The sequence below is a fragment of the Apodemus sylvaticus genome, chromosome 4, assembly GCF_947179515.1.
Source record: "Apodemus sylvaticus chromosome 4, mApoSyl1.1, whole genome shotgun sequence".
NCBI classification, from domain to species: domain Eukaryota; kingdom Metazoa; phylum Chordata; class Mammalia; order Rodentia; family Muridae; genus Apodemus; species Apodemus sylvaticus.
This window is the reverse complement of record NC_067475.1, coordinates 14,677,508-14,690,231: the sequence shown is the minus strand read 5'-3', so window position 1 is coordinate 14,690,231 and position 12,724 is coordinate 14,677,508. Positions and strand designations below refer to the sequence as shown.

The 12,724-nt window shown below is 45.6% G+C and overlaps 1 protein-coding gene across 4 annotated transcripts in view; it reads left to right on the top strand.

The window, feature by feature from the left end:
* Mcoln3 (mucolipin TRP cation channel 3) overlaps positions 1–12,501 on the top strand; it is a 38,334-nt gene extending 25,833 nt beyond the window's left edge. For 3 of the 4 annotated variants that reach the window (XM_052179005.1, XM_052179003.1, XM_052179004.1), the window contains 7 exons: positions 1,237–1,336; positions 3,801–3,913; positions 3,991–4,140; positions 7,353–7,454; positions 7,546–7,668; positions 9,603–9,809; positions 11,360–12,501. In XM_052179005.1, coding sequence (XP_052034965.1) covers positions 1,237–1,336; positions 3,801–3,913; positions 3,991–4,140; positions 7,353–7,454; positions 7,546–7,668; positions 9,603–9,809; positions 11,360–11,494 — 930 coding nt within the window. In that variant the 3' untranslated portion in view covers positions 11,495–12,501. The remainder of the gene's footprint in view (positions 1–1,236; positions 1,337–3,800; positions 3,914–3,990; positions 4,141–7,352; positions 7,455–7,545; positions 7,669–9,602; positions 9,810–11,359) is intronic. The other variant, XM_052179007.1, reaches the window with a different exon arrangement.
* Positions 12,502–12,724: the final 223 nt, after the last annotated feature.

Sequence of the window (12,724 nt, the reverse complement as noted above, 5' to 3'; positions counted from 1 at the left end):
TAAAAGTCCTTCAAGAATTTCATAGATGAGTATAATAAATGTATTTCGATCATATTCATCAGCACTGCCCACCTCCAACTCTTCCCCGACCCTGTTCTATAACCTTCCCACTTAGTCCAGTTGAGGCTGTCTGAGTATGCACAGGTAGGAGTGGTTCCCCAGGGCATGAACAACTTATCAGAGGCCACACATCAGAACAAAAAATGGTTTCCTCTTCCAGTAGACATTAGATGCCAAAAGCTCCTTAGCTAAGAGTGTAGTCTCATATTTTTGTCCTTCGACGCTGTAAAGTCAGCTGACTTGATCTGTGCTGCTGTGAGTTCGTGGGTGCAGTCACCCTGTTATGTCCAGAAGACTCCACTTGCAGCAGTCCTCGCCACCCTCTCTGACTTACAGTCTTGCTGCTCTGCCCCTTCTGTGATATTCCCTGAGCAGAGGGCTGGAGTGGAGTAAGGTAGATATTCATGCAGGACTAAGCTATAAATGAAGGACTTTCAGTGAACATTGCCCATTTTTGGGTGGGAAAAGGGGTAGAAAAATATAAGTGGATTTTCTTGCCTTTCCTTCCTTCTCTCTGCATGGAAGAAGCAAGAGAGTTAGACAGAGACACAGGAGGATCACACAAAGCGTTGCTCTGTAGCTTTGAGCTGCTTGCTCGGAGCATCTTCAGCTGGTTATCTCAGAAGCAAGTCGTGCTAGCAACTCTGTCACCAAGCCCTTTGTAATACCTGGGATGTCAGAGTGATGGAGAAAAATAAAGCAAAAACACCCCCCACCTCACCCTCACCCCCTGGTGTCTAAGGACAGGAGTGATGTGTCCCTGTGCTTGCGTTTCTCTGTTTATATGATTTGCCTGAACACCAAATGCTATCTGTTGCTAAGGTCTGATGGAAGGTGGGCAGAGGAAACCTGTACAAATTCAGCGCACAAGTCAAGTACCTAGAACAGGGGGGAGAACACTCTTGTTAGCTCAGGTGTCCAAGGCTAGGATGTATCCTAGAAACATAGGGTTTACATGCTAAAATCTCTCTACAGCAGATCTAATTCAATGTTATCACCTCACAGAGAAATGAAGGGGCACTCCTCAGGGATTAACAGAGACCAGAACTAGCTGGTCAGAAGTGAGAATCAGCATGTCTTGTATCCTTTGATGAACTGCCTCCCGGTGGATTTAGACACCTATGTTGACTCCCAAACCCAGTCACACATCCCAGACCTCTTTTCCTGTCTTTACAGATAACATTCGACAACAAGGCTCACAGTGGAAGAATCAAAATCAGCTTAGACAATGACATTTCTATCAGAGAATGCAAAGATTGGCACGTGTCTGGATCAAGTAAGCCATAAGCTCTCCTCATTCTCAGGATGGTAATTAAATCATTAGGCATACATTACTGCCCACAGGATGTAGTGACCACTAAGTAAAAGACAGCCTAGTCCCAAGCCCTTGACATTCTGAAGGCAAATTGGATTGCTGTAGATGTCTGGTAGCATCCAACAGCTCCTTACCTTCTCCACAGTCCTTACCTGCCTCCTCCTTACCAACTGTATACTCACAGTTCTGCACTCGAAGCATACACATACCTATTTTCCTCATTTTAATATCTTCCAATATCTCAACGAGCAGCAGAATCGGTATGTTCACAGATGAAGAAACTGAGGCTCAGGAGCAATGTGTAGTGACTTATGGTCTTACATTGAAGGAGAAGCGAGGATTTGACCTTGAATCTATGACATGTTGTAGAGGTCTTTCATCTGGCTTAAGAAGCGGAGTGATATGGGAAGAAAAATCTGTTCTAGAAACACAAACAAAAATTCAGATTAGAACGAGTCCTGTCCGGAAGGGGAAAACACTGCCAGGAAAGAATTTCCCTGAGCCGTTATCTAGGTCCTCTTTAGTAGCCCAGATGGTGGGCTGTTCTGCACTTTGCTCATGATTGCACAACGCAAGAGATTACACGGGTTCTGCTGAGAAGAGGAAGAATCTCTGACACCTGCTAAGACATGCTTTCCTCTGCTTGATGCCAGAGAGCTGGTAGATCTGAGCTGGGTCTGGACTGTGAAGGTGTCACACCAGTGTGAGGGTGGTTTGTGTATGAGTGTATGGGGGCTCTGGAATCACAAGCCTCACTGTTGTCACGGACTTACCTATGTGGAGTGCAAACTTGTTTTGCCCCTGGTAAGCAGCATTGCACATAGGGAAAATGGTGGTGTCTAGAGTGCCCAGCACAGAGTATCCACAGTGCCCAGCACAGAGTGTCCACAGTGCCCAGCACAGAGTGTCCACAGTGCCCAGCACAGAGGCTGCATCTCAAACACTTACTTTTGGTTTTTTAAGTCTTTCTAAGGCAGTGTTAGATGTTTGGGCAGCCATTAGAAGCCTCCAGGCAAAACAGCATGCTTTATTACAGCTATTTCTGAAATTACCTCCTCACAGCAGCCTGGTAGAGATAAACTCGGTGGACTCTGTGGCTGCTGCCTCTGCCTTCTTTTAATGGCACTAGCATGCGGGCCACGATGGCATTTAGGACTCTCCAGGATTTCAATATGGCTGAAAAATATGGTCTCCCCTCCTCCCCCAATTCCTCTTCCTCCTCCATTTTCTCTCTTTTTCTATTCCTTTCTTCTTTCTTTTCTTACTTTCTCTTCTTTTCCTCTTTTCTCTTCCTCTTCCATTGCTTAGACAGGGTCTCTCTATATTGCCTAGGCTATCCTCAAACTCACGATCTTCCTACCTTGGTCTACAAGTGCTGGGACTTTAAGTGTGAGCTACTACACCTGGCAGAAACTGCTCATTTCTTGTCACCTAGGGCTCAGTTAAAGCCCCGGTGAGGTCTCTTTCCTGGCTACCTTCTCCAGTGGGGAGTGATGGCTCTGAAATGTAGCCTTGTCTGGAGGGTTCAGGGACACATGACTTCTGATTCAGTAGTTTTATGGCAAGAGCTGAGGACATCCTCTAACAAGACTGAAAACAAACAGAACAGGACAACCTGGTGCAGAATGATGGTCCTAGAAGCAGGCTGTGAATGTTTGAATGCCAACCATGCTGTTTATCCCCAGTGTGGCCTCCTTGTGTTTCAGTTTTCTCAAGTTCAAAGTGAGGGTAAGCATGACAGCTTCACAGAGGCTGTTGTGAGAACCCTGTACACACAGAGTGTGGGGGACGGAGTCAGGCAGGAAGTGTGCTTGTGACTTACTGCCTCTTTTATCTCTCCATCTGGGCCTGTTGCCCATGTACCTGCTCACTCCTTTGCTTGTCTCATGGTCACAGATGCTCCTGTTAGTTCAAGGACCTTATCTGTTTTGTTTACCACTGTGTTCCAGCATCTGGAAAAGTGCCAGGTACATGAGGATGCTGAGTGGGCATTTTATACCCAGCTAAGTATGTTATCAAGCAACATACAAGATGGAAGGCTTGTTTACTGATTGATTGACTTTTTTTTTTTTTTTTTTTTTTGAGAGGATTTCACTATATGTAGTCCAGGTTGCCATCAAACTTAGTATTTAATCCAAGTTAGCCTAGACCTCATGGTTAGTCCTTCTGCTTCTTGTTCCTGGCTGCTGGGATAATGTGTGTGCATATCACACCCACAAGGAAAACCTTAATGAAAGATCTTTGATTTGTTTGATTTGTTTTTGGGTTTTTTTAGAAGGACCTTTAGCCTTTTAAAAAACACTAATGGAAAGAATGCTCTCAGGACTTCCTGTCTTTGTCATTCTGAAATGTTTGAATTACCTGACTTAGTTGAGAAAGAAGTCCCATCATCATATTAACACTTCCCTGGTCCTCTGTCGTCCAGTTCAGAAGAACACCCACTACATGATGATCTTTGATGCCTTTGTCATTCTGACCTGCTTGGCCTCACTGGTGCTCTGTGCCAGGTCTGTGATTAGGGGTCTTCAGCTTCAGCAGGTAAGCGCTGCTCCCCAAGACCCTGCTGATGCACTCAGTCACCCCGAAGCTCACAGTGCCTCTCCTCTCCCCAAAAGGAGTTTGTCAGCTTTTTCCTTCTTCACTACAAGAAGGAAGTTCCGGCCTCTGATCAGATGGAGTTCATCAACGGGTGGTACATTATGATTATCATTAGTGACATATTGACAATCATTGGATCAATTCTGAAAATGGAAATCCAAGCCAAGGTAAAACTGTTCTTCCCAACTGTGCAATCACAATGATAAAATATCACAATGGTAAAATGTATTTTTCCAGACTGTGAAAAAAATGCTTTCTTTTGGGTTTGTATTCAGTTAACTTGAAAGTGACAACAGTGGTTTCTTAACTGTAGTTAAGTCTTGAATCTAGAAGTCTGTCTGTCTGTCTGTCTGTCTGTCTGTCTGTCTCTCTCTCTCTCTCTCTCTCTCTCTTTCACTCTCTTGGTTTTTGAGACAGGGTCTCTATGGAGCCTTGACCGTCTCGGAACTCTTTCTCACAGCTCTGCCTGCCTCTGCAGAGGATTAAAGTGTACACTACCACCGCTCAGCTACTAGAAGTCTCCCAAGCAGAGTTTTAAAAAGCATAATCCACAAACTGATAGGTTAGTTTATCCGAGTGGCCAGAAAATGCTGTGAGCTAGATTGAGAGAGTTCAAAGTCTCCAGACCACATACATCAAAAGTTGTATACACACCAAGGAAATTATGTTAAGAGTGGTCAAGAGTTCTCACAGAAAATGTTAAAGTTAAAATATCCAACCAAAACATAAGAAAAAGAGAAGAGGAGGAGGAGGAGGGTGGGAGGAAGAGGGTGGGAGGAGGAGGGTGGGAGGAGGGGAATGAGGTCAAGGTACTACCTTGTACAATTCTACCTTTGCTTCCTCTGTTCTTTCAATGTAAAAATATATTAATTTTATTTTCCCATTGATGATATTCTCCTGAAATAAGATTAATCTAGTCTAGAACTAGTCTTTCTAGCCAAACAAAAATGAAAAAAAAAATTAACAGTGTTCAAATGAATCTTGAAAGCTTTATACTTTCCTAGTCTTGTCATAATGAACTACACATCATCCAGGACCCTGGTTATAAACTGAGGCTGTCTCCAAACACAGGGGCTGGGTCAAAGGGCAGCTTGCTTGTCTCATCTGAAGCAGTCAGGGTGGGGCTCTAGGTTGCAGGTCCTTTGGGGATCTAAGATCTCTGTATCTTGTTCCTTGCCAGATGCTAAGGGCTCATCCTGACTTCACGATTGACACAGGGTTGCCTCATGAACTGGTTCCAGCCTGTGGGAAGTGAAAATACCAGATGGTGGCTGCTTTCAGGTGTCACGTGGTCACGGCTCAGGAGTAGCAGATTTCATTCCTGTTCACATGCTCTAGAGTGACATTAGTCAAACCCACCTGCAAGGAGCTGTGGGGAAGAAGGACAGATGGCTGAGAGGAAGTCAGGGGCCAGACAGTACCCACCATGGGCTAGCTGCTACCATAATGTGGCTGTATTTTTGTGTAGTTTAGCTTTAGGGAACCAAAAAAAATAATTATGGTGGATTTATAGTTAATATTTATTTATTAGTTTTAAGAGAGTATCGCATGCAGCCTGGGTTCTTTTCAAACTCTCCATGTAGCTGAGGCTGGCCTTGAACTCCCATCTTCCTGCCTCCACGTCTCCTATTCTGGGGTTACAGGGACTCTCCATGCATGACATTTTTTTTTCTTTTAATCAGCTATCATTTCCTTCAGTGAGCCTTCACAGTATCCAGCATTGTCTTCATTTTTCTGGACACCCTCTTCCCTTCTGAAACCACTGGCGCTTACCTCCTGCCTCACCTCACTTCCTGTTTCACAGCAGTAAAAGAGACCCCTTACTTGGCTCCAGTGTCTGTCCATTCTGATTCTGTGAATGATTTAGGCTGCTGTCCAAAGCCAGCTCCTTCGCTTGCTTCTCAGGAGCTGGCCGCAGGTTCTTTCTTCTCTCTGGCAACTCTGTCTCCTGTAAGTCCCCCATACTATATTTTCATGCCTGCAAAATTAAATTTCCAGGTCCTTTATCCAACTATTTCCCCAAGCCTCCGCTCCAGTTTATAGGATACAAGATATCGAAGTAGTGCCTAACCTTGCTGATAAGTCTGATCCCCTACTACCTGTTCTTCCAGTATGTCTTCCAATCTGGCTGTGTCATGTTGCCATGGAAATCCCTGTCTGCTGTTGTCCTTCGATCCTTACTCTGTGTCCTGACGCATTGGTAGTTTGCCACTGTCGGTCTGGTTAGCGTGTGTTGCCTTTCTGCTGAGGTGACTCTTACCAGGTTTCTTCCAGATCTGTCAGAGTTTTCCTTGCTGCTTTGCTTTTAAGCGAAGCAGTGTGAGGATGTTTTGAGGCATCCTGTTTGGGCAGCTTTTTTCTGTCACTGCCTTGGTATTGCCATCCTGACCCAAATAGATATCTTGGTGCCTCTGTACCAACATGTGTCAAATCTGCACCTTAGAAATCTCTGTGCTTCAGGCTGCCCAGCCAAGTGTCAACCTTACATCTTGACTGTCTCCTCATCTTCTCAGGGATAACATACCTAACTCAGAACTCCCCAGCCCTCCTCAATTCAAGTCCTCCTCTCCCACTGCCTTTCCGGTCCTTGAAAGGCACCTCTCTGTGTGTGCATGCCTCAAACAATGCGCCCAACGAAACTCTCCCCTTTTAAAAACTCCCCTCTCCTATGCCTAATCCTAGAGGGAATTTATGTGTTGTGCTTTTGAGAAGGAGCCAGCCACCTTTACAGTTCCAGCCTGGACCCAGTCCTCACGGGCTCTCACAGTGACCCTCATATTCCCCCAGCCCTCTGCTGTCAGCCTGTCAGCCTCGCCCCCAACAGGTGCTCACACTGCTCCTCTTCAAGGCTCTCAAACTTCCCTGACCCTTTCTGACAAAAACAATGCTAAGTACCCATGAGGCCTTGCACTACCCCCTCCCCTCCCCCTACTCTAGCCTCTGCTCCTTCCTGCCAGGCTCCCTGGTCCTCTAGTCCTTTGTCTCTGCTGCTCTAGTGCCCAAGGCTCTTCTAGGTTTCTGGCTACCGTTCTTCCTGATGTCCTTGCTTCAGGTCTTTGCCTCCTGAATGTCGCTTATTCATTGAGATTTTCCCTGCTCATCCTATTCCAAATCGCAAGCTCACACCCACTGCTGACCTCTCCCCACACCAGTGGCCTTCCTCCTCAGCATTTGCCATCAGTGAGAGTACGGAAGGCTGCATTAATCCATCGCTGGTTTTTGCTCCATATATCCCACTAGAGTGTAAGCTTTATGAAAACAAGCTATTTCTCCCTTGCTTTATTCTTCACACCTAGAACAGCTCCAGGCATACAGCTATTTACTATTTCTTGCCGAACTGACATATTGCAATGTAACCAGCTTTTCCTATTCTATCTAGAGTCTCACAAGCTACGATGTTTGTAGCATACTTCTTGGGACTTCGACCATGCTCGTGTGGCTTGGCGTTATCCGATACCTGGGTTTCTTTGCGAAGTACAACGTAAGGAATCGCACAGAGTCCACTTGAACTATTCTATTCACCACTTTGACTAAAGGGCGGAGGGGCCTAACACCCTCTCTTCTTCCCGCAGCTCCTCATTCTGACCCTTCAGGCTGCGCTGCCCAACGTCATGCGGTTCTGTTGCTGCGCTGCTATGATCTATCTAGGATACTGCTTTTGCGGATGGATTGTGCTGGGCCCTTACCATGAGAAGGTACTGTGTCAGGTTTCTGTTTCTGTGGAGAGATACCATAACTATGGCAACTCTTACAAAGGAAAACATTGAACTGGGACTGGCTTACAGTTTCAGAGGTTCAGTCTATTATTGTCATGGCGGGAAGCAGGGCAGTGTGCAGGCAGACATGGTGCTGGAGAAGGAGCTGAGAGTTCTATACCCATAGGCAGCAAGAATTGTGTACCACTGAGCCTGGGCTTGAGCCTCTGAGACTTCAAAGTCTGTCCTGACAGTGACACACTTCCTCCAACAAGGTCATACCCTTTTAACAAACAGGGCCACACCCACTCTAATAGGGCCACACCCACCCAATAAGGCCACACCCACTCCAAAGGGCCACACCCACTCCAAAGGGCCACACCTCCTCCATCAAGGCCACACCTCCTTTTTTGTTGTTGTTGGGTTTTTTTTGGTTTGTTTTTTCGAGACAGGGTCTCTCTGTGTAGCCCTGGCTGTCCTAAACTCACTTTGTAGACCAGGCTAGCCTTGAACTCAGAAATCCATCTGCCTCTGCCTCCCAAGTGCTAGGATTAAAGGCGTGCACCACCACCAACCGGCAAGGCCACACCTCTTAATAGTGCCACTCCCTATGGCCAATCATTCAGACACTTGTGTGAATGGGGGCCATTCCTAGTCAAACTGCCATAGATACTGAGAGCCAACTCACTTCCTGACATTACTAGGCTCATATGACAAGGCCAGTGGCTTCTATTTTTATGACTACTATTATTTATTCATTTATAATTTTGTGTTCAGGTTGGCCTTGAACTCATGTCTGTAGTGAAGGATGACCTTGAAGTCCTGGTCCCTCTTGCTTCTATCGCCCAAGTGCTGGGATAGCAGGTGTGCTAACACGCCTAATTCGATGTTTTACCCTTTGTAAAATATTAATACTTTTATTTATTCTTTGAGAATTTTACACATGCACATATTTTGATCATTTTCATGTTCAAAATTATTCACTATTACTCCATCTCCTTCCATATCCTCCCTTACATCCCCTTAACTTCATGTTCTCTTTTCTTGTAACCCATTGGGTGTAGTTAATGCTGCCCATATCCACACAGGTGGGGGGCCATCCAGTGGAGTGTGGTCAACTCTGACTACCTCCACCCAGCAGCCATCAAACGCAGTGTTTATTCTTCTTACATGAACTCCTTTGATCTGTTAATTCAGCCTTAAAATATGGAACATATCTATATCCACGTATAGATCCAATAACAAGTATATCTCTATTTATAATCAGTCAAGTGTGAACACCTTGTGAGAATTATTAATCTGCTCCATTGCCTGACATCCTGTTTGGAATATATTAGATAAGTATGTTCCTTTTATCACCAGTGAAGTTATTCAGTCCATTTAAATTCACCCATATATATCTGTAAAACTATAAAAAAAAAAACCTGTTGGAATATTTGAAAAGTTTGCTGTGAGAACCATCTTGACTGCTAGACGTTATCTTGAGTTGGATGAGCTTCAAGATGAGATGAAGGACCATTTGCGTCTGGATCCTGGGTGTCTCTGCGGAAGCCTTCAGATCATTTCAAGGGGCTCTTTCTGTGGAAGGGAAAGAGACAAAGGGCTGGGAGGGGAGGGGGAAGGGGAGGGAAGGGAAGGGGGGAGGGGAGGAGGGAGGGGAGGGAAGGGGACGCTTGACTCTGAGAGCCCTGAGAGAGCAGAACCGTCCTTTCTGCTCTAGCTCAGGTTGCTGCAGCTCAGAGGCATGACAAGAGCTACTTGACAAAGCAGCAGACCAGACATGGCGTATGCCCCAAAGCAGAGGCTGGTGGCTCTCTGGGGTTGGTTGCTGGGAAAGGGGCACCTGGCATACCAGGTCAGGGTGATGTCATGAATGACAGTCTCCCACATGAAGGAACACAGAAGAAAATGAACTTTTCTCTACCCTCCCCCAGTTCCGTTCTCTGAACAGGGTCTCCGAGTGCCTATTCTCGCTGATAAACGGAGATGACATGTTTTCCACATTTGCGAAAATGCAGCAGAAAAGTTACCTGGTCTGGCTGTTCAGCCGAGTCTACCTGTACTCATTCATTAGCCTCTTCATATACATGATTCTGAGCCTTTTCATCGCGCTGATCACAGACACGTACGAAACAATTAAGGTAGGTTTGTCAGCAGCCGGAGGCACCGCCCATGTAGAACGAGTGTGTGACAGCAGCACAGCTGAGTTCTGAGGACACTGATGAGGTAGAGACACACAACTAAATTATAATAATTGGGAAAAGAAAAGAGGGAGGGAGAAGTGGAATTTCTAGAATGTTGAGCGTCTTGTTTCTCAGTATTTGTGTTCTTTTTTATTCATTGCTAGTTGTACTAAGGATCAATCCCAGGGCCTGGCATTTGCCAGGCAATCCCTGAGCCTTTGAACTCTATATCCTTAACCATTAAGTACATGTTCTTTTAAAGATGTATTTATTTATTTATTTATTTATTTGTTTGTTATATGTGAGTACAGTGTATCTGTCTTCAGACACTCCAGAAGAGGGCATCAAATCTCATTACAGATGGTTGTGAGCCACCATGTGGGTGCTGGGATCTGAACTGAGGACCTCCAGAAGAGCAATCAGTGCCCTTAACTGCTGAGTCATCTCTCCAGCCCCAAGTACATTTTTTAAAATCTCTTATTAGACTAATACCTGTCAGTTGGTATTGGGTGTATAAAGTAGATGACATTTGAGAGAGGCAAAGTTCTGTGAGAGCACCTGTGGGAGATGAGGGAAGAGGAACACTCACTGAGCACCTGTAGGAGATGAGGGATGAGGGATGCTCACTGAGCACCTGTGGGAGATGAGGGATGAGGGATGCTCACTGAGAGCACCTGTGGGAGAAGAGGGAAGAGGAACACTCACTGAGCACCTGTGGGAGATGAGGGATGAGGGATGCTCACTGAGCACCTGTGGGAGATGAGGGATGAGGGATGCTCACTGAGAGCACCTGTGGGAGAAGAGGGAAGAGGAACACTCACTGAGCACCTGTGGGAGATGAGGGATGAGGGATGCTCACTGAGCACCTGTGGGAGATGAGGGATGAAGGATGCTCACTGAGCACCTGTGGGAAATGAGGGATGAAGGATGCTCACTGAGAGCACCTATGGGAGATGAGGGATGAGGGATGCTCACTGAGCACCTGTGGGAGATGAGGGATGAGGGATGCTCACTGAGCACCTGTGGGAGATGAGGGATGAGGGATGCTCACTGAGCACCTATGGGAGATGAGGAATGCTTACTGCTTAGATCCCAGCCAGGCTCTGCTGTTCTAAATCGCATGGGATTCTGTCTGCCTGAACCAGTTTTGCCCAAGGAGCTTCCTTCACAGTGTCTGGGAATCATGGGGTTATAGGCAGACTGGGAGCAGACACTGTAGGATTTAAGATGCATCTTGGCCAAGTATTTCCCATGAGAGCGTTACGGACAAGATCCACATGGCTCTGTGGGTACAGGCAGACTGGGAGGACGGAGCACAGAAGGACTACCGCCGAGTCCCAGGCCCATCTAGCCTGGGTGGCTTCAGAGTGGCACGACCCGGAAATGCTTGGAGTGCCAAGCTCTCGCTGGAGACATCCCCCCCCCCCACTGCCAAATGCCCCACTCTGAGTCTGGAAAGTGTCTGGAGAGGGCCTTGGTAACCAGGACGTTCCCATTCTTCTGTGTAGCACTACCAGCAAGATGGCTTCCCAGAGACGGAACTTCGCAAGTTTATAGCGGAATGCAAAGACCTCCCCAACTCTGGAAAATACAGACTAGAAGATGACCCCCCTGGTTCTTTATTCTGCTGCTGCAAAAAGTAACTGCTTGGGAGGAAGATATCGTGTGTGGCTGAGTCAGAGACAATATGGATTATCTGTGATCACGCAACAGTATGTTCAGATACTAGTATTCTGAGTTAACTCAGTTAACTTAAGCAAGACCTGTTTATATTCTTTTGAAAATATTTAATGTCTCACATTCTGCTTACATTAGCATTTTTAAAATGATTGATTTGATGAGGGAAGTCAATGGGTCTTAGTCGCTGTAGCTCTTAAGTGTGTTTTCTAACCCCCTTTACCACACAGCACGCCTTGTGCCTGCCCTGAAAAACAAGCTTTGGCCTCTCAGCAACTGTGGACAACCCAGCGTCCTCTCCAAGAGTCGGGATAATTATTCCACATCGGACACCATTGTATCTTAGAGTCTATCCTTAAATGAAGGCAGAACAATAGAGAGAGCCCCACCACAGCTGCAGGTGGGATGCTTGGCTCTGAAGGACAGTCATTATTTGATTCTTGTATTCAGTGAATCTCTGCCCTTCAGTGTTAAGGTACAAGGTTGGAAGAGCATCTATACACAAATGAGGTCCAAGCACAGGCCAAGGAGGTATTGGATTAAAACAGTGATGGTGTTGTTAACATCCAAGCAGCGTGGGGGAAGCTGGTGATACAACGTGCCTTCCGTCAGCCCACGCCATCTCCACAAACCTGTCTGGGGTCAGGATTTTTGGTTCTATGGTTTGAAGTTCTAGAACCCATGTTCAAAATTTTAAAAATGAATTTTAAAAAATTTGAAAAGGCATGGAATTAGGCTCTACATTTTGTAGTTCTCTAATGGAAAATTATGGGGAATTTTTGTGGTATAATATTTATTTTATGTACTGTTTAACCATGCAGACATTAATTCAATTGTGTATAATAATGACTTTACAAGAGCTCCTTTAAAAAAGAATAAACATTTTTAACACATTAAGGTTGCACTAGAGACAAAATGAAGATACCAGCTTGTTTTGTAATTTATTAGAATACAACATGAACTTTAAAACTGCTGATTATCTGAGAAGTCCTTATTGTTATCCTTTTAGTGATGTTTCAAAACTAACAGTTATATTTCATTGGAAACACACAACCACTGAGCCAGGGCTGGGCCTGGAGTTGTTTCCCTTTGCTTGCATAGAAAGCTAGCTATAGACTAGCAGTATTGGCAAGCTCTGGGTTTGATTGAGAGAACTTGCCCCAATAAATTTAAGTGGAGAGCAATCGTGGGAGACT